The 23575-nt window shown below is 32.8% G+C and overlaps 4 protein-coding genes across 5 annotated transcripts; 2 read left to right on the top strand and 2 right to left on the bottom strand.

Annotated features, from left to right (window-relative positions):
* Positions 1-2650: 2650 nt before the first annotated feature.
* LOC124849051 (phospholipase D alpha 4-like) lies at positions 2651-6361 on the top strand. The gene is made up of 4 exons (XM_047326901.2): positions 2651-2800; positions 2978-3544; positions 3812-5006; positions 5745-6361. Exons 1-4 carry the CDS (start codon positions 2690-2692, stop codon positions 6179-6181), a joined length of 2310 nt encoding a protein of 769 aa, XP_047182857.1. The 5' UTR covers positions 2651-2689; the 3' UTR covers positions 6182-6361.
* A 2219-nt stretch (positions 6362-8580) lies between these two features.
* Positions 8581-11757, top strand: LOC124849045 (calcineurin B-like protein 10). The gene is given in 10 exon segments (XM_047326894.2): positions 8581-8668; positions 8763-8940; positions 9030-9112; positions 9220-9279; positions 10218-10326; positions 10431-10483; positions 10768-10848; positions 10929-11041; positions 11363-11420; positions 11422-11757. Coding segments are annotated over 10 exon segments (789 nt in total). The 5' UTR covers positions 8581-8638; the 3' UTR covers positions 11446-11757.
* Positions 11758-13242: 1485 nt separating this feature from the next.
* CYP90D1 (cytochrome P450, family 90, subfamily D, polypeptide 1) lies at positions 13243-18086 on the bottom strand. The gene is made up of 8 exons (XM_047326893.2): positions 17727-18086; positions 17209-17533; positions 16563-16712; positions 16235-16480; positions 15834-15923; positions 15558-15743; positions 15349-15470; positions 13243-13894 (listed from the first exon to the last, which is right to left on the bottom strand). The coding sequence occupies exons 1-8, from the start codon at positions 17939-17941 to the stop codon at positions 13804-13806; spliced, it is 1425 nt and encodes a 474-aa protein (XP_047182849.1). The 5' UTR covers positions 17942-18086; the 3' UTR covers positions 13243-13803.
* A 1928-nt stretch (positions 18087-20014) lies between these two features.
* On the bottom strand, positions 20015-22675 carry LOC124849049 (WAS/WASL-interacting family protein). Of its 2 annotated transcripts, none has more exons than XM_047326898.2 (3): positions 22487-22675; positions 22219-22392; positions 20015-20612 (listed from the first exon to the last, which is right to left on the bottom strand). In XM_047326898.2, the coding sequence occupies exons 1-3, from the start codon at positions 22533-22535 to the stop codon at positions 20308-20310; spliced, it is 528 nt and encodes a 175-aa protein (XP_047182854.1). In that variant the 5' UTR covers positions 22536-22675; the 3' UTR covers positions 20015-20307. The 2 variants fall into 2 exon arrangements, with proteins under 2 accessions (XP_047182854.1, XP_047182855.1); XM_047326899.2 differs by having other exon boundaries at positions 22219-22414; positions 22487-22666.
* Between the last annotated feature and the right edge of the window lie 900 nt (positions 22676-23575).

The following is a 23575-nucleotide window of genomic DNA, read 5'->3' as shown; positions in this document are numbered from 1 at the left end:
TTATATTTCTGTGCTGCACCAAGGGGATAGAGTACCATATTTTGAAGTGTTTATTTTAAGATTGAATCAAAGACATTCAACTTCAATTGCTGTTTTAATAATTTTTTGCACTGCCGAAGAAAGATTGAGATATTTTTTACAATTCTTTTTTTGTGTCTCCCTCATTCTTCTCATCTCTGATTGCAATCACGAATAATAAAACTAAATAAGTAATTACTAATATCTATTCTTGGATTTAGATTGGTGCTATGAGAACCAAAAAGATAGGAAAAAGACATGCTTACAATAAGGATGAGCGTTTCATCAAGAGTCAATGAGATACAAACTTTGAATTGGTATACCAACATTTCTACCTCATACTTGATATGTTTCTTTTTCATTATATTTTGTTAATTTTCTTGTTTTCACTCAATTTGAAATTCAGACTTTTGCTTGGATTTCTAACTATAATAAACCTAAATTACAAGAAAAGAAGAAAGAACTCGAATAAAGCCTCAAATTACTTCTGAAGGCAACAGCTAAATAAAGGAAAAGCACTTTTAGACATTTTCCCAAATGGGTGATGGACATAACAAGTGCAAATTAAATTTTTAAAATTTTCAATCAATGATAATGTATAACAAACAATATAGTAATGATGGTGCAGGAAGCAAAAGTGTGACATCTTTAACAAGCAATAGGGATGGAAGATTTGTTTTACTCCACCCCATAATTTCTAGCTGCACCCACATACTTTTAAAATGACAATTTTAACATTCGTGAAAATGATTTTCGGATTAATTGATCTGGAAATCTTTCATACACGATCTCTAGAATGCAATTTTTGGAATATGGTTTCAAGAAAAAGTTTCTGAAACGTATTAAATGTATTTTAGAACAAGTTTTTAATAAAAGAATTTCTTGAACATTCATAATACTTTTAGAAACCCATTCTTTTAGAATAAGCTCTCTAAAACATTTAATGTGTTCTAGAACAGATTTTTTTTTTTAAATAAATTTTTCTCTTCTTCTTTCTCAACGGTGGAGAATAAAGGTGCATCCATAGTAGTGGTGACGTGGTGCAATGTGAGGATATTTTCGTCTTTTTATTTTAATAAGGAGTGAAAATAGTAATAAAGGGGGTTGCAGAAAGAAAAAGACAATTGAAACCTTGGAAAAATGGGCTCAAGTGAATAATGATAAAAATGAGTCGGATTAAACATTGCAAAAAAAAAAAAGAGAGAAAAAGCTAATAAATATTAGAAGATTTATTATTTCTAGATAAATAGATTTCCAATTTCTTGAGAGCAATTCAATAAAAATGTGTACACGATAAAAAATTCAAAACAATAATATACTTTCTTAGTATCATGGTTCATTTAATAGAAACATCTAAGCGAAATAAAATTAAAAAAAATTCGCTATTCTAATAAAGATGATAAATAATTCGATATAATTAAAACATGAAAAAAAAGTGTATATAATTCTCAAATTTTGAGTTTTGGAAGCTAATATGTTGTTCTCTACCATTTTACGTTTAAAAACTGATTCAATAACTAATTTTAAAATCAACTAACCTTCTAGTCCATATAATATAGCGCTGATTTTGTTTTGGTCTCTGAAAATATAATTTTTTTCAATTCTTACATAAAAAAATAATTCTGATTCTCACCCTAATCAAGTGACCTGTGACTGACAGAAATTGAAAAAAAATAATAATAAATACTCATCAAAATAAAACATTTTTTAAACTAAGAAGTTGCTAAACTATAATTTATCACACACCTAAGTTCTAATTGAATCAATCTAACTTTTGAGCTTAGTTTCTAAGTTCTGCTGATTAATTTTTCAATTTTGAGTAGCTTATGCGTTAGGTGATGCTAAACAAACCCATGTTATGTTTCCTTCTAACAACCCACAAACAATACGTAATATTCATGCAACTCAATTTCTTTGGTCTGTGGTAGATATATGCCAAAGCATGGTGATATGACATAAGGAAAAACTTCATTTTTTTTTCCTCCAAGTTCCTTGCACTCTACAATCATTCTGTTAACAAAGTGTCAATTCCACAAGGCCCTTCACCAACTTATCCATTTCATGTGTAAACGTTTATGCAAATTTGCATAATTATGCATTAATTGTAGGGAAGGACAACAAAATTCCATACTGATAAGATATTGTTCGTTTTGGGCCAAGCTTTCACGGATTTGTTTTTATATCACTCGAAAAAGCCTCTTAATAGAAATATTTTGTGTGTATATAAACTCATTTTTATCTTTTGTTTTTATCTAACGTGAGACTTTGTTTGTATCCTAACAGTAATTATCCTCCTTAGAAAGCTACATTATTGTTGATTGATCAGTGTATGATGCTGTCAATGTACTAAGAACAGTGGATAACTGTATTTTGTTTTTGTCTTTAACTACTTTGTGATTACGGTAAATTGAGATTTGGGTTCAAGAAACTTAGCTTCAAGCTAAAACTTGTGATGGCAAATACTTGAAGCTTGGATTGTGTCTGCATAAATGCAAAGTTACACAAGTTTTCCAACTTTCAATTACATTCCAAGGTTCCCTTTGCTTCTTCATCTGCACTAGTAGACTCAGCCACCTATAAAAGTGTAACATAACAATTAGTCACTGAAAATTGATATGAAATCCATCATATGTTAAACCAAACTGCATAGTTCTCTGTCTCTCACTTTCTTATGAATATTTTAAGTATTACAGCCGTGGAGGAAACTCCTAAGCTCCTCCATGGAACAATTGAAGCTACCATCTTCAATGCCTCACCTTACTCACCTTTATTTCCCTTCAATGTAAGTTCCACTAACATTGAAACTCCTAACCTTTACACAAATGTTATTTTTCAGTTGTGTACATATATAAGTGTTCAGTGTTTTGAATACACTACACTGAAAATTCTGCTTTGTTCTTATAAATCATGGCATGTTTTGATTTTATGTTTTTGTTTTCATCGTTTTTCTTGTTTCCAGTGTTTATGCAGAAATGGAAAGCCTGCTTATGTGACTATAAAGATAGACAACCAAAATTTTGCAAAAACCAGTGAAGAAAGCAACCGTGTGTGGAACCAAACCTTTCAGATTCAGTGTGCTCATCCAGCTGATTCATGCATCACCATTACACTGAAAACATCACATTCTTCCATACTGGGGAAGTTCCATATTCAGGCTCAGCAGCTGTTGAAGAAAGGAGGTTTGATCAACGGGTTGTTCCCACTCCTCATGGATAATGGAAAACCAAACACAAAACTTAAGTTGAAGTTTATGCTTTGGTTCAAGCCAGCAGATTTGGAACCAAGTTGGGCAAAGATGTTGAGCAATGACTGGGAGTTTCAAGGGCTGAAGGAGGCTAGCTTTCCTCTAAGGTCCAACTGTCAGGTTAAACTTTATCATGATGCTCACCATTCTTCAGCTTTTCAACCTCCATTTGATCTATGTGGAGCTCCAAAGAAGCTATGGGAGGATGTCTATAAAGCCATTGAGGGTGCAAAGTATTTAGTTTATATTGTAGGCTGGTCCTTCAATCCCATGATGGTTCTGGTAAGAAATTCTGCAGGATTTTCACATGACTTTTTAAACTTATACGAGAAGTTGGTCAAGTTAGTAAGGATAAAACTTATCCAACAGTGATGTGATTTCAAATTTCACTGTTGATATAAGAATTTGTTGATAGAGGATTTATAGTTGTTTTTATAGGAACTCCTTGAGCCACAAAATTTGAACATGACATCATGTATATGAGAGGATACAATCCCCTTTCACATTGATATACATTTTTGTTTTAGAAGCTAATATGCTCTTTGACAGGTTAGAGATCCTCACACAGAAATCCCACATGCCAGAGGAATTAAGTTAGGTGACCTGTTAAAGAAGAAGGCAGAGGAAGGAGTGGCTGTGAGGGTTATGCTTTGGGATGATGAAACATCTTTACCCTTTGTGAAGAACAAAGGCGAGTTGAACAACCAAGATGAGGAAGCTTTTGCTTTTTTCAACCACACAAAAGTAATATGCAGAAAGTGCCCCAGATTACACCACATGTTCCCAACACTCTTTGCTCACCATCAGAAGACTATAACAGTGGACACAAAACCTTCCAAATTTGTTGATGACAGAGAGCTAATGAGCTTTGTGGGTGGGTTGGATTTGTGTGATGGAAGATATGACACAGAGCAGCATTCATTGTTTCAAACACTCATTAGAGAATCTCATTGTTATGATTTCTACCAAACAAGCATTGAAGAAGCTAGCCTCAACAAAGGAGGGCCAAGGGCGCCTTGGCATGATGCTCATGCTTGTGTTATTGGTGAGGCTGCTTGGGATGTGCTAGCCAATTTTGAGCAAAGATGGACAAAACAGTGTGATCCTTCTTTTCTAATCCCTTCTAGCACCTTGTCAAATCTTATGCCAAAGACAAGCTCAAGCATTCCTAGGGAGAGGAATTGGAAAGTTCAAATATACAGGTCAATTGATCATATCTCAGTTAGTGAGTTGTCTACAAAGTCAACTGTGGAGAGGAGCATCCATGAAGCTTATGTTGAAGCAATTAGGCGTGCTGAAAGGTTTATATACATTGAAAGCCAGTATTTCATTGGAGGATGCCATTGGTGGAAGAAAGATAGGCACTGTGGTTGTACTAATCTAATTCCCATTGAAATTGCACTGAAGGTGGTAAGTAAGATTAAGGCAAAGGAGAGATTTGCTGTGTACATAGTCATACCAATGTGGCCAGAAGGAGAACCTGAAAGTGAACCTGTTCAAGATATACTGCATTGGACTAGAGAAACAATGGCAATGATGTATAGGTTGATTGGAGAAGCAATACAAGAAAGTGAGCAACAGGGACACCCTAGAGACTACTTGAATTTCTTCTGTCTTGCAAACAGGGAGCAGAAGGGACCGGGAGAGTATCTTCCACTAGATTCACCCCAACCTGAAACTCAATACTGGAATGCTCAAAAGAATCGGAGATTCATGGTTTATGTTCACTCCAAGTTCATGATAGGTAATATAGTACTAATCTTCAATCATAATTTTCTGTCATATTTTGGTCTTCTCTTGATCATGAAAGGGTCTTACATACTTGACTGGAGTAATTTCACTATGACAACCCACATGATTAAAACTTGCATTAAAGATCAACATAAATTAATTGAAAAGAAACTTTAGTTTTGATCAAAGAAGAACAACACTGAAAACCTTTATGACATTGCTGAAGTTTTTCCTTGTTATAATTCTCATGTCGACTATAATTAAGCTTAATTTAAAGTATATAAATGGATGTAAATCTCACCTTACAAACTGGTTTTGCAAGGTTGATTTAGATTTAAAGTCTAATTCTTAACATGGTACTAGAGTCATCTATTAAAGTATCTATCCTAACGAAATTTTTGTTATTTGTTAGATCTATTGTTGGATACAAATCTCGTCTTACAAACTGATTTTATAAGATTGAGTTAGATTTAAAGTCTATTTCTTAACACTTCTCCTTCTAGACAATAATGACAAGGGTTATTAATTGACTTGTAAGTCTCAACTTGTTGAAGTCATCTACACTGCAACATCATTTTCAGCATATGCTTCTGATATAATTTTTCTAGCACATACTGGTTAGACTCTAACCATTCTATGTTTGCTCAAGTTCTTATTGTATACATAAAAGGAAAAACTTCTAAGCAATTGAAGTGTTTGCTGAATTGTGGTGTAAGTTTTATTAACATTGTTTAATTGCATTTGGCATTAGTGGACGACCTATACATACTGATAGGATCAGCTAATGTAAACCAAAGATCCATGGACGGGCAAAGGGACACTGAGATTGCAATAGGATGCTACCAGTCTCAAGATGAAGATGATAATCAGGAACTGAACCTAGATGAAGTTCAAGCATATAGACTGTCTCTATGGTATGAGCACACAGTGAGTGTTGATGAGTTGTTCTTGGAGCCAGAAAGATTGGAATGTGTGGAGAGAATGAGATCAATAGGAGATGAAATGTGGGAAATCTACAACAGTGAAGAGGTGAGAGACATGGAAGGTGTTCACCTTGTGAGTTACCCTGTGAGAGTAACACCAGAAGGGTATGTGAAAGACCTCGCTGATGGAGTTCATTTTCCTGATACAAATTCTCTTGTCAAAGGCAAAAGGTCTAAAATATTGCCTCCTATCTTTACCACTTAGATATAAGGTTGAGTTATCACAACACAAATCAACTAGTGTTCTAATAAATGTGAAGGAAAAAAAAACATACATGTCTTACTTTTTTGTTTAATTTAGTACAAAAGTTACTTTAATGACTTAAAATATAAGTACCAATATCTTAAATAACGTGTCAAATACATTCATTTCACACATTGTTCTATCATTAATTTGTAAAATGATGCAATATGATTGACTCAATCAAATCATTATTGACACTCAGAGCGCGCGTAATTTGAGTATCATGTCAAATACTTTTATTTTTAAAATATATGCATGTTTTTTACATAATATTATATTAAAAATTAATAAAGTATAATTAATTATTTGACATTTCTCTAGTGGGCTAGTTAATTTTAGTTCATTAATTTAAAATTAAATTGGTTTTATTTTTAAATTTATTTATATTTAATATTTTAAGTTTAAAATAAAATGTTGTTAGTTTATCAAATTTGCTATTTAGATGGTAAAAGTTGTTTTGAAAAAACTATCTTAGAATGAATTTTCAAATTTAATAGAATACATCACTTTAAAAACAAAAAAATAGAGAGCACAACCAAATTTATTTCCAATTTTAAGAACAAAAAATACAATTAAAGTAGTGTTATGTGTTAAGAAGGTGTTAAACGGGAATTATGAATCATCTTTAAAAAATATTTTCAGCTTTCACTATTTGCTTTAGCGGTTGAAGTCAAAGTTGAAGCCGACTAAGATAGCATTAACCTTAAAGAATCTAATTAATTAGGTACGAGATTAATTAATTGGTCCTCCACCAATCATTGACATTTAAATAACTTATAAGATGCTTATTTGACATCTACATCAACCAAGTCTTCTAATTATAGAAAAAAAATTGCCCTACTGATTGCTATTTTACAATATTATTAATTTAAAAAGTATATCTATCTATTTTTAAAATTTATGAATGAAATATATTAAAATTTAAAACATAAATAAATTTTAATTTTGCTTTTTTAAGAAATTAAAGAACTTAACCTTTAAAACATTATATATATATATATATATATATATATATATATATATTCAGATTTTCAATACTTTTATTTAAATAAATAAAAAACATAAACGTGTAAAAAACTGAAACTATTATTGAATAAACAATTATTTGTACCAAACATGATGACTGGGCCAACCCCACGTCACAAATTCTGTTCTTATCACGAAGTGCTTAATCCACCATGATAAAACCTAGTCACCAGTTTAATTAATAGTGAATAATTAATAAATAATTAAATATCTCTTTTATTCTTATTTCATTCTCAGCCTCAAGTGTGGTCAAACACGAACTTTGTTGGTACTAGGTTTTATTATTATGAAAATAAGTGGGTTTAATATCATCCAAATTTTTCTCAACTTCTATTCTAAGAGTTTTTCATTCTTTTAATGTTCAATCTACTTATTTATATTATAATTTATGTTTAATTTAATCTTTTTATCAAAACTTATTTTATTGTGGTTACTTTATCATCTTTCATCTCCAATTTCACTAATCTCACATATACTTGCATTTATGATTTTAATTTTTCAAGAGAGGACATTTTATCAAAGAACACAAATAAAGGTCAAAATTTTGTTTTTTTAGAATGTATTCACCTCATTATATCTTAAATGTGAAACGTATTGTTAATTGAACATTTAGGCTGGATTTGAGAGGATTTGAAGATAAATTTTTTTGTTGTTTATTTGAGTGAATTTGGAGGTAAATGAGAGTGAATTTGGAAATAAAATTGGTGAGAATTAGTATAGAATTGTATTGTAGTGACAAATTAAAAAAATTTATTTCCAAATTCACTCTCATCTACTTTCAAATTCACTCAAATAAACTACAAAAAAAATTATCTTTAATTAAGGATTCAAACATGGTTTGTTAAAAAGGACTAAAATTGAATATAAATTACAATATAAAAAACTACCTTCAACATTTAAAAAAAACAAAAACTATTTCAAAAAAAGTTAACAAAAATTAAAGGGTTAAATATGTGTTTAGTCCCTGTACTATTGGTCGTTTCTGGTTTTCGTTCCTCTTTCAAAATAAGGTAGAATTTGGTCCTCATTCTTTTCAAAATTTTGGTTTTAGTCTTCGAAATCTAACAAGGTTAGTTTTCGAGGACTAAAACCAAAGTTTCGAGGACTAAAACTAGAGTTTCGAAAAGAATGAGATCAAATTGTACCTTATTTTAAAAGAGGGAGAAAAACCAAAAACGATGAATAGTTTAGGACTAAAAACATATTTAACCCAAAATTAAAACCAATATGATATTAAGCTTAATTAGTATTAACATTTTTTAAAGTGTTTATCTATATAAAAATAGTAATTAAATTCATGACAAATAAATATTTTTGAGCGGATAAATACTGTGATAATTCATAGTTATTTAAATTCTATTTCTGACTCTGCGGAAAAAGTTTGAAGATGAAATGGAGTTTTCCCAGACCGGTGTATCGCTGGTAGCACTTTTTCTTGAACTCGCGATTTCGATTTGTGTTCGGTTATTGTCTAAACGAATTATGAAATTATGAGTTTCCGATTGATTTGTGTCAGAGATCGAGCTTGACGTTTGGAGAGACGCTGTGTGCGGTGTTCATTCCGCTCATAGGACTTGTTGAAGCTTTGGTTTTCAGCTTAGCTGGTTGCTTCGATTTCCATTCTCCGGCGAAGAAGAAGAAACCCTTTTCTACTACCTTCGACAACATTTTAGCCCTCGCCAAGGACTCTCCGTGTTCGTTTTTTTTTTAATTTCATTTTCAGCTGTTTTTGTTTATTTTGATGAGGAAATGGCGTTTAAAGTTTCTGATTTGTGTGTGGCAGTTACTGTTAATGAAATTGAGGCTTTGCATGAGTTGTTCAAGAAGTTGAGTAGCTCAATCATTGACGATGGCCTCATCCACAAGGTAGGTAACTAGCTAGATTTGGATTTGGGGATCAATTTCTCTTTGATCCTAAGTTTGTGCATTTTTGTTTATCTGAATTTTAACTCTTGTTTGTTCGTTGTGTGAAGGAAGAACTCACATTGGCCCTGTTGAAGACCACAACTAAGGAGAATCTTTTCCTTGACAGGGTATAAGCATTTTGGCAACTGTTTTTTTTTTCTGCTTTGTTGATTTGTTTCATGACCCAGTGTGGACTAATTGGTTTGGAGGTGAGGAAGCAATGGATTTTGATGGAAGGGAGGCTGATCTAATTTTTGTCAAAATCCAACTTCGATTTGAGAAGAAAACATTTTTCAGGGGACCAAACTAGTTCATGCCCTTTCTTCACTCCAATTTGTTTCGCTAACATAGTTAATCGATTCTCGATGTGGCTTTTTTAGTGTATATATCTATATATACACACACACACACACATATATATATATAGCCGAATACAATGCTGCTGCCTCAATGCGAATTTCTGCTGGACAATAAATTACAATATTCAGCTCCACCTATGATCTTTCCACTCTTTATTTTTCCTGAGTCTCCATAATCCCCCGTGGAACATTACATACGGTTGTAGACCTAAAGATATTTTTTCTTGTCTATTATGTTGTGTGATGCGTGATCAACAAACTATAATGTGTTTTTGTATCATTCCTTTTGTAGTCTCTTACTGGCCAGTCCTTTCCTCCTTTTGTAAATGATTGTGAACACTGACTAAAGTCCGAAATTGTTACGATAAATTGATATTATTTTCTATATTTGCTTGTCATTCGGTTAAAACTCTTTGAAAGATCAAAGATGCGTGCGTATGATAGAGATATTGAAAGGTGTATCGTACGGATTGACAACCATATTTCTGGTGTTTAAATATCTAAATTTACATTGCTGACTTTCTATGATATACCCTATAGTATCAGGAGATGTTGTTTTATGTTCATTCTCCCCATTTCACTCCCTTAAAAAAATGTCATGGTTGCACACATATGTGCTTGTCTTGCTGAAAGGTGGTTGTTTTCTGCTGTTTCTCTTTTTTGAATTGTGTATTTGAGTTCATTCTAATGATTACAAAATTCTCTAGGTTTTCGATGTTTTCGATGAAAAAAGAAATGGTGTTATAGAATTTGATGAGTTTGTGCATGCTCTCAATATCTTTCATCCTTGTACTCCTCTGGAAAAGAAAATTGACTGTAAGTCTTCAGCAAGAGTTTTGCATTTGTGTTTCTACATCATCTATTTTATTGCTGTAATATTGATAAAAGTTATAACTTTTTTTCTATTCGTTTGCTTGTAGTTTCTTTTAGAATGTATGACTTGAGACAGACTGGATATATTGAGCGAGAAGAAGTGAGTATCTTGGCATGTCCAGGTTATCATTATGTTATTGGCTTAAATATATAGTCTTTATCATAGCACAGGAATTGCCTTGGTGCAATATTAATTTTATTTGACAAGTTCGACAAAGCAAAGGGTGGTGATGGTTTCTGTTTGTCAAGTCTATGGCAATCTAACGTCCACTAACTAATATATAAAACTCAAAATAACCATCAGGATGTCTACATATAACATTTTCCCTCTATTGCTCTTAGTTTACAGTTGGAACTGTTCTGTTAACCTACGATTCTTTCCAGGTTAGGCAAATGGTTGTTGCCATTTTGTCAGAATGTGGCATGGATATGAAAGACGAAGCCCTTGATTCCATTATTGATAAGGTAATTGTTTGCAGGAAAGTGTTTTCCCTCTGTTGATTTTAATTTCGATCCCTTATGTCACTTTTTCTTTAAAATGTCAGACATTTGAAGAAGCCGATACTGATAAAGATGATAAAATAAGCAAAGAAGAATGGAAGGCATTTGTCACTCGACACCCAACACTCTTGAAGCACATGACTCTTCCTCATCTGGCGTAATTAATTTCCTTACTTTATCTCTTTCCCTAGTATCTTTCTCCATTATGATTGTTTCCCTATTCATCATTCCCTTTGTAGGTTCTTCAAAACAGGAAATAAAGTGAAAACAAGTTGGGACTTTTGTGATTGATAAGAGCATATAAATTGAAAATGGAAACAAAAACAAATCAAATGCAGTCTATGCTTTATAATGTCAATGTTTAACCCTTACATGTATTTCAAATTAATAGAAAAAGATATTTTAATCATTGAGGAGTTTGCATTGCATTAGATGGGACTGACTTCATGTATTTCATTGTTGTTTGTTCTCTGGCCAGGGACATCAGCACACTGTTTACCAGTTTCATTTTCAACACCGAAGTTGATGATTCTCACTTGGCACATTAATGGCAATCGTTAACATTGAGAAGTGAAAGCTTGTTTTATGGCATTGTTGCTGTTCTGAGGAGTTGGTGTAGATTCCACTCTCCGTTGAGTCCACCACTCCAAGGAGAGAGTAATGGAAGAGGATGAACACAAAAGAGTGGTAAAAATCTGAGTAAACTGATTACATGGAACCAAATTACGGTTTGCTTTGATCAGTTTCCTGTACACCTCATTTTTGTGCTGGGTAAAAAATGTATTTGTGCGTTGTACCAACATTTATTTGTACGAGAAAATATTTGAAGTGTAAAGTGCATGAAGCTTTTAATTATGATTTTATTTCTTGAAATTTGTCATAAGTTTGGATTGTTAAATGTGAAAAAGGAACTCTCAGGTTTTCTGTTTAGGTATTAAAAATAATTTTGAAAAAATTATTTGTCTTTTAAATTTAATATGTAGAAATTTAAATTGTAATTAAAATGATTTTCTAAAATCTAGTTAATTTTATTTATAATATAGTGCCTTTATGAAAAAATTTTAGTTTTCATAAAATTTATGTCAAAAATCACATTGGAACACAACTTTATCTCTTGTATTTGTTAAATTCATTATTTGGAATTCGAAATTAAAATAACACAAAGTAAATAGGTGAGAGTTTTTCAAAAGCTGCAGTGCAATATATGTTAATGTAAAAGAAAGTGATTGAATAGTTACATTCTTACCTTTTAATGCGTGTGTCATAGATAAAACAAATACATAAGGTTAAATATTTAGTTGTTTTTTTCACACAAATTTGGAGTTGTCGTTTCCACATATTCAGGGGGTAAAACAATATTAGGTCAAGGAATTTTTACTTTTAATAATTGTTATTATTATTATATTATTTATTGAATTATGCATACTAGACAAGGACTAGTTTTAGGCTTTTCACCCTCTAAAAATACACAATAAAAATACTAAGAGTAACTAATCATGGTTAACTCTTCGTTAACTTCATCCTTCATTTTTGAAGAGGAAAATAAGATCAACATCATTGCATCCAAATGTAATTGGAATCATGATTAAGTTTGTTTTTAATTCCTAAATTTATACACAAAATTGGAATTTATCAATGTATTAAATTTTGATAGATTTTGATTTTTAAATTTTAAATTTTAAATATAGGGATATAGTTTTTTAATTTAATGACATTGACTTTCTGTAGGATGTTTTAAGCTAACATTTAAATTAAAATGTGTCAAGTAAACATTTCAAATGTGAATCTAAAACTCAGTTTGTATTTAAATTATTATAATTATATTATTTGATTTTAAAGTTTATGACTAAAATGTATAAAAAAGATTAAAACATAAAAAATATTCCAAAACATGTTCAACCTTTAAATAAATCATATTTAGATACTCTTTCATAAAATAACAAGTACTTGTAATACTAACACTTTATTTTTTAGTATTAATATCATCCAATCGTGCATAATTATACTAGCTAAGAGGCATTGTGATCAAATTATTCTAACCAATGAAATATTAAGTGAGAGTTATGATAAAGAAAGATGAACAACATGATTCCACAACAAAAAAGTGCTATCTTCAAGGAAAAACAACGTTCAACGAATATACATTGGTTTTATGATTTATTTTTATATATAGTAAAAAGGTTTGCACAAAAACGAATTGGAGTTGATGGAGGATCAAGAATCTTAGATCCAAAATGATTGTAGTGCCTTTTTTGTTGTTGTTTAGATGCTTCACATCATTATTCAAACTAAAGTGTGATGGATCTTGTGTACATTAGTCACTTTTCTTCCCTCTTCAATCATCTCTGTCTAAAGTATGAATAAATCTATATTTTAAAGTGGACCTTGAGCAAGTTGTTCTAAGAATAAGATTAATTTATGGGACCCTTAAACTCAAACTATTACCTTTTGTGACCAATTATTCATCTTATTCAATCCTATCCTCCATTATTCCCTCCTCTTCTTCTTCCCAAGAAAGGAGAAAAAGGAAAAAGAACAAAGAAGTAGTGCATAACAAAGAAAAAAAAACAGACAAAAGAAACTCTGATTCAAAAACAAGATAAAAGTGCTCTCCCTTACAATCAACCTTTATTTTCCTACCACACTAGGTAAAATGGGAAAGAAAAATTGGTGAAAAGTAAATACTACCTAATTTAAGGGTCCCTCAATATGAAACTTTCCATTGTCTTCATGTTGAAGACTAATGCAAGGAGACAAAAACAAAGCTTATGCAGTTCAGCACACGTGTGTCCACCTTAGCCAATCTTTCTGGTCCCCCCTCTCCCTTGTTCTCTTATTTCACATTTTGTATTTTTTCATAGAATGGTTGTTCTTTATCCTTTGGTACAAGTGGCTCCACACATTTTGGCCAACCAAGCTTTAAGATTCCACTCTCCTTACCATCACAGGCATCCTCCTTTTCATTCTTACTGTGGGAAAGTTCACTATTGCATCTGCTTCAGCATGCCATCTGCATGTAAAAACATTGGATTTTAGAAGTCTAATTATCATTGCATGGCATATTATTTTCTTTGGTTAAAATTTTTTTAAACAACATTGGTGGAGATCTCACAAGTATTAAAGATAATGCAGAGTTTATAATATATAAGTGGGTGTAAACCTCATCTTTTTATAAGATTGAGTTAAGCTTAAAATTCACTGCTTAACCTAGCATTAGATAATGTGGTAGAGTCAATCCTAACAATATTTGTTGTTTTTTGAACATACTGTGTCACCTGCTATCAGGAGATTTGTTGTTTGTTTGACTTATCACACCATCTGCTATCGGACAGTTATCAGACTACCCATTAAATGTCTAGTTCAACACTCAAGATGTATATATTCGACGTAATGTTTTATAAGATTGAATTAGACTTAAAATCTACTTCTTAACAAAAGTAAGCAAAGAATATTTAATAGTTCGAAGATGTTAAAAAAGAAAAGCATAAAATGCACTGTTGGATTGCACATAATGCAGACCTAGCAAAAGCCTAAATCATTAGGCTGCTTGACTGAGTAATATCAACAATGGCTTTTTGTCAACCTAACATGATTTGACCAGCCTAGCTCCTTATTTTAGCATCTTCATTTTTTAGGCCATATACATCTTCATACAAGCATGGTGCAACTAGAAGTCAAAACCTATAGTCCTAAGGAACAATATAAAATACACATGCCACATAATTTGGTTCTCAGTAACAGCTATTTTTGCCTCAAGCTAAATAAGCAAACAGAACCTAGAGACAATAGTTGAATGTATTTCTCTAATGAAATAACATTATTTCTGTCTATGTCGGTATAATCTTGTACTTCTTGTGAGATTGTGAATCACTGTTGCCAGTCAAATTGTATCTATTTTAAATTTCACTAAAGCAAGTGTGAAATTGCAGAATGATTATGCTTAAAATCTTCAAGCCTGGCACTGTGCTAACAGTTTAGATACATTCAAGAAACATCATGGCTTTCCTCACAGTCAAGATTGGTTTATAAGAAGTTTGATTAACAAATTAATTATTATTGTTACCAACAAAAGATTAGGATCAAGTGGCTTTTCTGAAGTCTGATGTAGCATGTAAGGCTTTTTGGCCCCGGAAACTTTACAACTTGGATTCCTCCTTTGTCCATATGCAAGAAAGAGACATTTATGACATTGACCCACCAGGATATTTATATGTGGGATATGTAATTTTCAGCAATCAAATTTAGTTTCAAAAGAGAAAATCATTAGTGAAAATGTAAAGTAAAGAAAAAGGTCCATGCAAAGCCATTTGGTCCGCTGAGTGACAGAAATTTGCATGTCTGGTGTTATGATTTTGCCTTTGCTCCTATGTCATAAGGAGAGGTCAAAAATTTGGGCATGATGACTTTTTACAATTATTCACTGTGTTCACTCATTAGAAAAGAAGTGAAGTGTAGAATGATTACCTAAATTGAGTGACAAAGTGGTGTAGGAAGATGGAAGCTTCCAGCCTGGCCAAGTCAAGGCCTGGGCAAAGCCTTTGTCCCCCTCCAAAAGGAGTGAAATTGCAACTGCTCATATCTTTGTCCTGAAGTTCACCAATTCATCACTCAAACTAAATAAATAACACACAAACAAAACATAAATGAACTAATAACAAGGGGATTTCTCTTACTTGCCACCTCCATGGATTGAACTGATATGGACAGTCATAGTTTCTGTCATCTAGATGAACTGATCTAAAATTTGCAAACACACACCATCCTTTTGGTATTAAGTTCCCTTTTATTTCAACATCTCTTAAGGCCTTTCTCATTACTCCTATTATGATATTTCCCATTCTGAGAGTTTCAGTGATCACCTGCACAAGTAGAGATTTTAACACAGTGAGTTAAGTGAAAAGTATGGAACATTTTTACTTGTCTTTGATGAGGATCCACAGTGGCCTTACTGTTTGAGTAAATGGCAATGATAGGTAATCACTCCAACACAATGACTCACCAACCTGATCTTGAATTTTCTTAAGCTTCATATTTTCCTCCTGAGAGCATAAAAGTAATTTGCTAAAAGTTAATCAGAAGATTAGTTCAGAGACTTTCTTAAGGCCACATGTGGCAATCTCATATGATATGCCACAATTGTCCCTAGTAAAAATTCAAAACCTTTGGTAGCATGGTGGAAAGAAGCATAATAGCAACAACTAAATGGTTTTCTACTTTTAGACTGGGCCACTAAGAGTTGGAGTCCTGTACTTAACTACGAAATACTAATTGACCAAAACAGCATGAGATAACTTTGAATTCAGAAGTGCTAATGATTTGTGGTGAAGAGGAGATTTAGCAATTACCATACCGTCAATTGCTGCAAAGCAGCTGGACATTCTGATAGATATTTTGTAGCTAGAGTCATAAGAACCGGCACTGAGTCTTCCCCAGGAATCATCATATCAATAATATTATCTGCTATTAAATCATCTGTCAATTTTTCACTTGCATCATTGAGAAGCACATCCACCACATCTTTTGGAACTCTGCAAAGGCCACTATTTCTTTTAGCTAGGATAATTCTCCGCACTAATTTCACCATTTTCTTCTTTGCCTAAAACCAAAGAAGTGAAGTGAGTGTCACCAGGCCCATGATCTTGGTAAAAAAGAAATCAATATCTAACTAACGGATTTACCTGCAAAGATTGATAAAGTTTAGTTCCTGGTAGATTTATTGGTAGAGACATGAGGCCAGAGATAAATTCCTGAAAATGTTTCTTCAGAAGTTCCATTTCTTCTCCTGGATCCAAACTAATCAGTGCCTTGACTAGTACATGAAAAGCAATCTGGGGACAGAAAAGAAGTAATTGTCACCTGCTGGTATATTTAAAAAGAGTAAATTACAATAATCTCAATTCAATGTAGCATGATTACTACAAAATGATTATGAACCCCATAAAGATAACTACGTTTTTCACTTTATGATCTTGAAACATAAGCAGCTCGATCACCAATTATTACTTCAGTAACTCATACATAAACGCAAGGACAAAGTGTGGTCACTTTATCATACAACTTTAGAGGGGTTGATGCTTTGATATAAACAACTTAACATGTAACAAAATGCCAAGTATAGATTTAAGAGAAGCAGCATCTTTTGTTTTATCTTGTGTCTGATGGAACTGTTCTCAAGAAGTCACCGTGAGCAAACTTTGAAGCTAGATTCTGACCTCTACACCACGTGGGGGAGAGAAAGAAGACAAGGTTTGGCATACACACAAACGTACGAACACTCATTCACCCATTCAGTCAGAGAGAAGAGAAGGAAACTACAGAGCTAACCTTTTTTGTTTCGTCTTGTATGTATACGGGGCAGTCCTCTTTCCAACCAGACATTGATTCTTTGACATACTTTTGCATATCTCTGGTGATCTGAGCCTTTAGCTGTTGAGACTTGAAAAAAGCTCCAATAAGTCCATGTATTCTCCTTTGAAGGCTTCCATTGATGAGCAAAATAGAAGACTCCCCCATCAACTGAGTAAGAGACTTGGGATAAGAAGGAACAAAAACTTTTGCATCACTTTGCAGTATGAACTTGTTCACATCAGCATCCGTGGAAACAATTGTGGGGCTTCCAAATATGTGTGACTTAAACACCTTTCCATACCTACAAGTTGCAACACGCCAAATCTTATTGAAAACAACATGAGTTTTTAGATTCAACTTTGTGTACAAAACTAAGGCATGATGAGACTTTTTACAACCCAGATGGCTTTTCTTTAGAAGTCTCCAACTTTGATATGTTAAAGTGCATGCTTAAATAAGTGGTGCATAAAAAATGATTGCAGAAATGAACTTACACGCGGCGTCGCTTGTCCATGAAGCTCTCAGGGCGATCAGAGTAAGCACAAGAAACAAACTCAAGAGTTTCACCGATAAAAGGCCATCCAAGAGTGCCTGATGGAAGTTTATTTCTATATTTTGATTTGAGCATGAGGCTGAGCCTGTTCCTGTAGAGGAGGATCACAGTGCATAAGAGAAACACTGTCACAGACACGATCAAAATATTGTCCATTATTTTCTCTCACACTCTAATACTTCTAGCTTTGGCTTAAATATGCGTAATCATATGGTGGCCACGGCCATAACCACGTTTTTCTTTATGAAAGATTTCAGTGTGCATGTGTGTGTACGCGTGCAAGAAGAGGGAGAAGGAGAGAGGTTTTGTGAAGTCTTAGCTAACTTTTTGCGTTAGGGGAATATAAATATTCATGTGTACATTAACAAAGGCATAACATAGAATTATTATATTCTCAAGGCACAAAGAATTTTAGTGCTACCTTTGTCCTTTGGACTGAATGAACATGGTCAACAGTTTTGCTGAGACTTGGTAAGTTAGTATAAACTTGGGAATGTCTCTCAGATCAGTGGCTTATTATCTACATCACAAATTCCAAGAAATACACACTATCTATGATAATATATATACATCAAATTTACTCTCAAAGAATTGTCAAATATAGTAAACTGTAGGAGAATGTACAAAGACTTATACTATATGCTGAGATGGTGAAATATTAACTGATAATGCATGCCTGGTTTTTGCTTAGTTTATGATTTGGTTCCACATTATAGAATAAAAGAAGTCCCCACAGAAGGGCATGATTGTTGGTGTAGCACATTGGATTATGGCGTCCCCCCCTTCCTTTTCCTTTGGCAGTAGCAGTTGGAGGACCTCGTGCCTTCATGTGAAACTCAATAAGTCCAACCACATTCCTCCATCATCATCACCTTGCCTCAAAACCACTCTCTCTCTCTCTCTTCAGCATTTTGTTCAATCCATGCTCTTCTCCAACCTCTCACGTTATCATCATTTCCATCCTTTCTCTTATTATATGCTAGAGGCCACATACCCTTTTCTTTCTCTACCATATAAAAATACTTGTCCTATCCCCACATTTCTGTGACTTTTAAATGTATTGGCTAGTGAAGGTACATTCCTTTAATGGACCAAGCAAGAATGAGAGTGACAAAATTGCATGAAAGAGACGGTATTAAAAAGACAAACCACCTCTTCTCCAAGTTGATTATTTCATATATGCATGCCTAGTACCCAACTTTGATTAAGCTTTTGTAAGTTTCTCTTTGACTGCAGTCAACAATCATGCCTTTTGTGTTTGTTTTTATACTATCATTATTGTTATTATTATCAGAATGGCCTGGTTTTAAACTCAACTCATGAGTTAGCTTTTGTCTTAGTTTAAAGGGAAGCAACCTATCAGATTTAGGCAACCAGTTCAACGTTCATACTTTAATTTTGGCAACAGATATTATTCGGCGCTGTTCTGAATTTTATTTAACTAGTACACAAAATCAGTGAGAATCCCAGAAAGAAATTCATACATATTATTGTATATTCTCTTGGAGTTTGAGGAGCTTGGACCATCAACTACAAGAAAAGCAACTCTTTTCTCAAAAGAAAAGAAAAACTAGTAGTTGAGAAAATAAGTTATAGTATTTTAGTGGTTGGTTTCGTGATGGAGGCTTGCTTGCATGCATGTTGTGGGAACCCTGCCAGTCTGCACAGTGCCATCCGTGTCCACATCCTTTTGGGGAATTGTGCATGTTTACATTAGGCCCATGTGAATCTCTCTTCACTATTCTCAAACCTCAACATGATGAATATGCAATTCAGCACCCCAAAACAAACATGGAGAATAAGCATTCTTGGCTTGGAAATTGGAAAATAACCAATCATACATTCAAGGGAGATGATGTGATGATAGAGAAATAGAGAAAGATCCAACAGTTCAAAGTTTTACTCGTGAAATTATAAACCAGCACACCATAGATATTTCTCGGAAAACATGCCACCCTTTCTATTTATGAGATTCAAATAGAAATTGTTTCTTCCAACAAATAATTTGTAGTAATCTGATCGATACTGTCTTACATGCCCAGATTTAAATACATAAAACCAAATTCAATACATGGACAAATTCAGTAAGAAAAAATAATTGTTTTTGCAAAATTTAATTAGTATCCTCATCTTAGTGCTTTAAATTACCTTAGCAAAACCACCCACCGGCCTCTGCACTAGCCATGTGCTGGCTCTAACTCAAATCTGGCTCTATTCACACACAAAACCAATAAAAATATTGAAAACTCAATTGCCATCTATAGGTAAAAAGAACAAGGCCATTGTACATCAAATGCCATCAACTTGTACTATTGTCAGAACAAAAGGAACTGATGAACCACATAAAAAAATTTACAATGACAATTTTGGATTTCAGGACCCGGAACTCTCAAGCCTCAACATATGTATAATCTAAAACCCATCAACAAAGTAAACCAAAGAAAAGCATTGGATGAATCAATTCGGGTACATTCGAAGTCAATAACTTTTTTTCCCTGCTGATAAAGATAACAGGAACATCATTAGACACTTGGAATGGATTTTGATCGAATAAGCTTTTTAATCAGAGCTTTCTCTTCATCAATCTTTTGTTTCTCTTCAGCATCTTTTGGCTTTATCTTCCTCTTCTCTTCCAATATCCATTTCAAGAGTTCACGTTGTTGATTTTGTGGAATTGGTTCTCGTTTGACCACAGGATTTGTAATAGGTGGTGTGGACACGGATATCTCAACAACAGGAGCAGTAGTATCTTTAGTTGAGACAGGACTTACATCTTGTTCCTCCTCTTCACCAATATCTTTCTTCTTAGTCCCCAAAAACAAGTAAGCTACAGAGTTAGACAATCATCAGTCTAGCAACCAGAACAAGACATGTTTCAACAGTAGAAATTCATTCATGCATACTAGATTTAGGATCACAAAAGAAAAACACGAGCAAGATTAATAGACTGAAAAAATGACATGGTAGAAGAGCAGAGTAGTTACTCTCAAGATATATTCAATGAAACATGTTAAATGTATTAGATAAGCGTGTAAATAAATTTTCAGTATAGAATCCTTTATTGAGAACCCAATTGTTATCATCAAACTAGTTACAAGATTCATCGACACCTTTTTCTACTTACGTAGATAAGGGAAATGTTGCAAGGTATGGTTTAAACATCTGCATTGTACTAGTAAGCTGTCCGAAAATGAATAGTAGCTAGCTCATATATAGATAAAACAATAGAAGAACTGCGTATTTTGTATGCCTTGGACTTTTAAACCTTTTATACTCTATCTTATTAACTAAATCATGCATAGGATAAAGTGATTGCACATCTTGTTTCTCACAGAGCATAGATTATAAACATATGCCAATCAATCATCTTCAATAAGATCCGAGGCAAATACTATAGGTTTGTTTGAACACGATATTTTAGTGAAATTTAAAAAACATAAAGCTATAGATCTTTTGCAAAACTGTACATAGGATTAAAATGATTACAGAATGCTGTTGTCCAATATACAGTCTAAAAAATGATTAAGTTATCACCTTGATTATTTGTGTTTGTCAAACCTTGGTTCAATGAATCGATATAAAGAAAATTATAATAATTGTCAAGATCACAAAACCATAAGTTGCAAATGCAACATAAAAGTTACAATGATAGAAAACTAGCACACTAATCTTAGAAATAATGCTTCTAACAACCTCAACTATCATATATTAAGAATATAACAACCAAGCATGCATCGTAGCAATAAAGACACAAGTTAGCCTCTCTTTCGGCCTTTCATAAAATAACCATCCTCAGACATAAAGTCAAAGCTTTCCATTCTAATCATGTTATTTCTTGATTTCTATTTATTTTGTTGGTCATGATCAGATCCAATACTTTTCAACTTATGATCTCACTTGCTCCCCACTCATCCTCAGAAAACGAAGATCATTAAACCCATCCTCCCTGAGAAATCACCACCCTTATGATGTCATGATCTTCTCACTCGCCAAACTCAGGAACAAACATGTCAAAGTGAAATACAGCTTAATGTAGTAACATCTTACCCACCTCATCCAAAATCAACAATTATTTTCAGGGAGTATTTCAGCATATAAGAGGAGCAAAATAAACACTGGTAAGCCAAATCCAATATTACATAACTCAAGGTCTGAATTTACCCTCCCTCATTTTTCACGACTGAAAACAAATATTCCAACCCATGAAATTTCAAACCCCAAAGAAAAAGTGTGTTTTCCTCCCACCCCATGATCAATAATAAGTAAAAACCAATGCTTAAAAAAAAAAAAACTTACATTATTCATTCACGATAAAAGCCATATCCAATCCAAAGAAAGAAACCCCATCTCATAAATTCCCACATGATCAACAAGGGTCAAAACATTCAAACGAAAAAAACGATTTTTTTGCATTGGGTTCAAGAAAAAATTACCTCCGACACCGAGATTCACAGCCAAAAGTATAGGCCAAACGAACTTATAGCGCCGAACAAAGGGTACCTTTGGCGGCGGCGGCGGTGGAGCAGCATCGTGGCCATGAACCCCCATCGCCGCAGGCGAGGAGAACTCGTTCGATTTCTGTTGTCCTCGAAACTGCTTCAGTTGCGCTATTACCGTATACAGAGAAACCTTGAATCAAAATTACATATTTAATTTGATTTTCCACAATTTTTTTCTTAACTCAGAAAAAAAAAAATTAACCTTTTCGAGGCTTGTTAGCATATAGCTTTGGAGGACCTTCTTCACTCATTCTTTTCTTCTCTTTCACTCTTCACCTTATTGCACCGTTCACTCTTTCAGCTCTTAAATCTTCTTCACTGTTATGTCACACTGTTTCCCATGCATCTAAGGAAACCATGATTTTTTATACTTCTTTGTTTAGGGAAATTGACACGAAGGACTTTGTTTTTTCAAATTTATGAAAATTGATATATATTTTAAATTGGAAAAAATGGATAAGTGATGCAAAATTTTATCGTACGAGGTTGGAATACTACTTTTCCTACTACATAGATATCACGTTTCTAGATATTTTATTCAATTTTTGTTCACACATTTTACGGTAAAAAGATAAAAGTTAATTGATTTTAAGATATTGAGAAGAATTAAAATAAAAAACTTATTATTTATAGTAGATATTTTATTTTTACTAATAAAAGAAATTATAAATAATAAATATTTCGGTTTAGAAAATGTATACCTGAAGTTATTCTAAGAATTAGCATGTATTTGATTTCTTATTTTAATTGTGCTTTAATTTGAAATCCCAAATTAAAACATAATTACTTTATTATATTTACCTAAGTCTGTACATATAGACATCAAAGCATTCAAATAAACATTATATTTTCTAAGCTCCCAAGTATTAGTATTTTCGTTTAAAATTAAAAACCACAAAAATATTTACCCATAAGCCAGAGGTGAAAAGGCAATAATATGTTAAAGTTATTAAAAGAATAGAAAAGAAATACTATCAAGTTACTTTTAATGCGAAAATCATTGTGGTTATTAAATTATAAGGCAACAAATATGTTAGAAATTTCATATTAAATAAATTCAATTATTTGCCAAATAGTATGAAAATTAAACCATGACTTTTTTTTCTTATCAAATAAAGCCTTTTGGATAAAAAAAAACCCAATAACCCTTTATATTCAAATCCTAACAATTGGATTATAAAACGAATTTCCTTTAGATTAGATGAAAGTACAAACCAATCAAGTTAGTGTCACTAAAGAAAATAATAATAGTAATAATAGTACCATCATATCAGTGATGAAAATCGTTCCC

This window comes from Vigna umbellata, chromosome 11 (assembly GCF_029865625.1).
Source record: "Vigna umbellata cultivar VRB3 chromosome 11, Vumbellata_1.0, whole genome shotgun sequence".
In the NCBI taxonomy this organism is placed as follows: Eukaryota; Viridiplantae; Streptophyta; class Magnoliopsida; order Fabales; family Fabaceae; genus Vigna; species Vigna umbellata.
The sequence above is the reverse complement of the archived record's forward strand: the minus strand, read 5'-3'. Positions and strand labels throughout refer to the sequence as shown.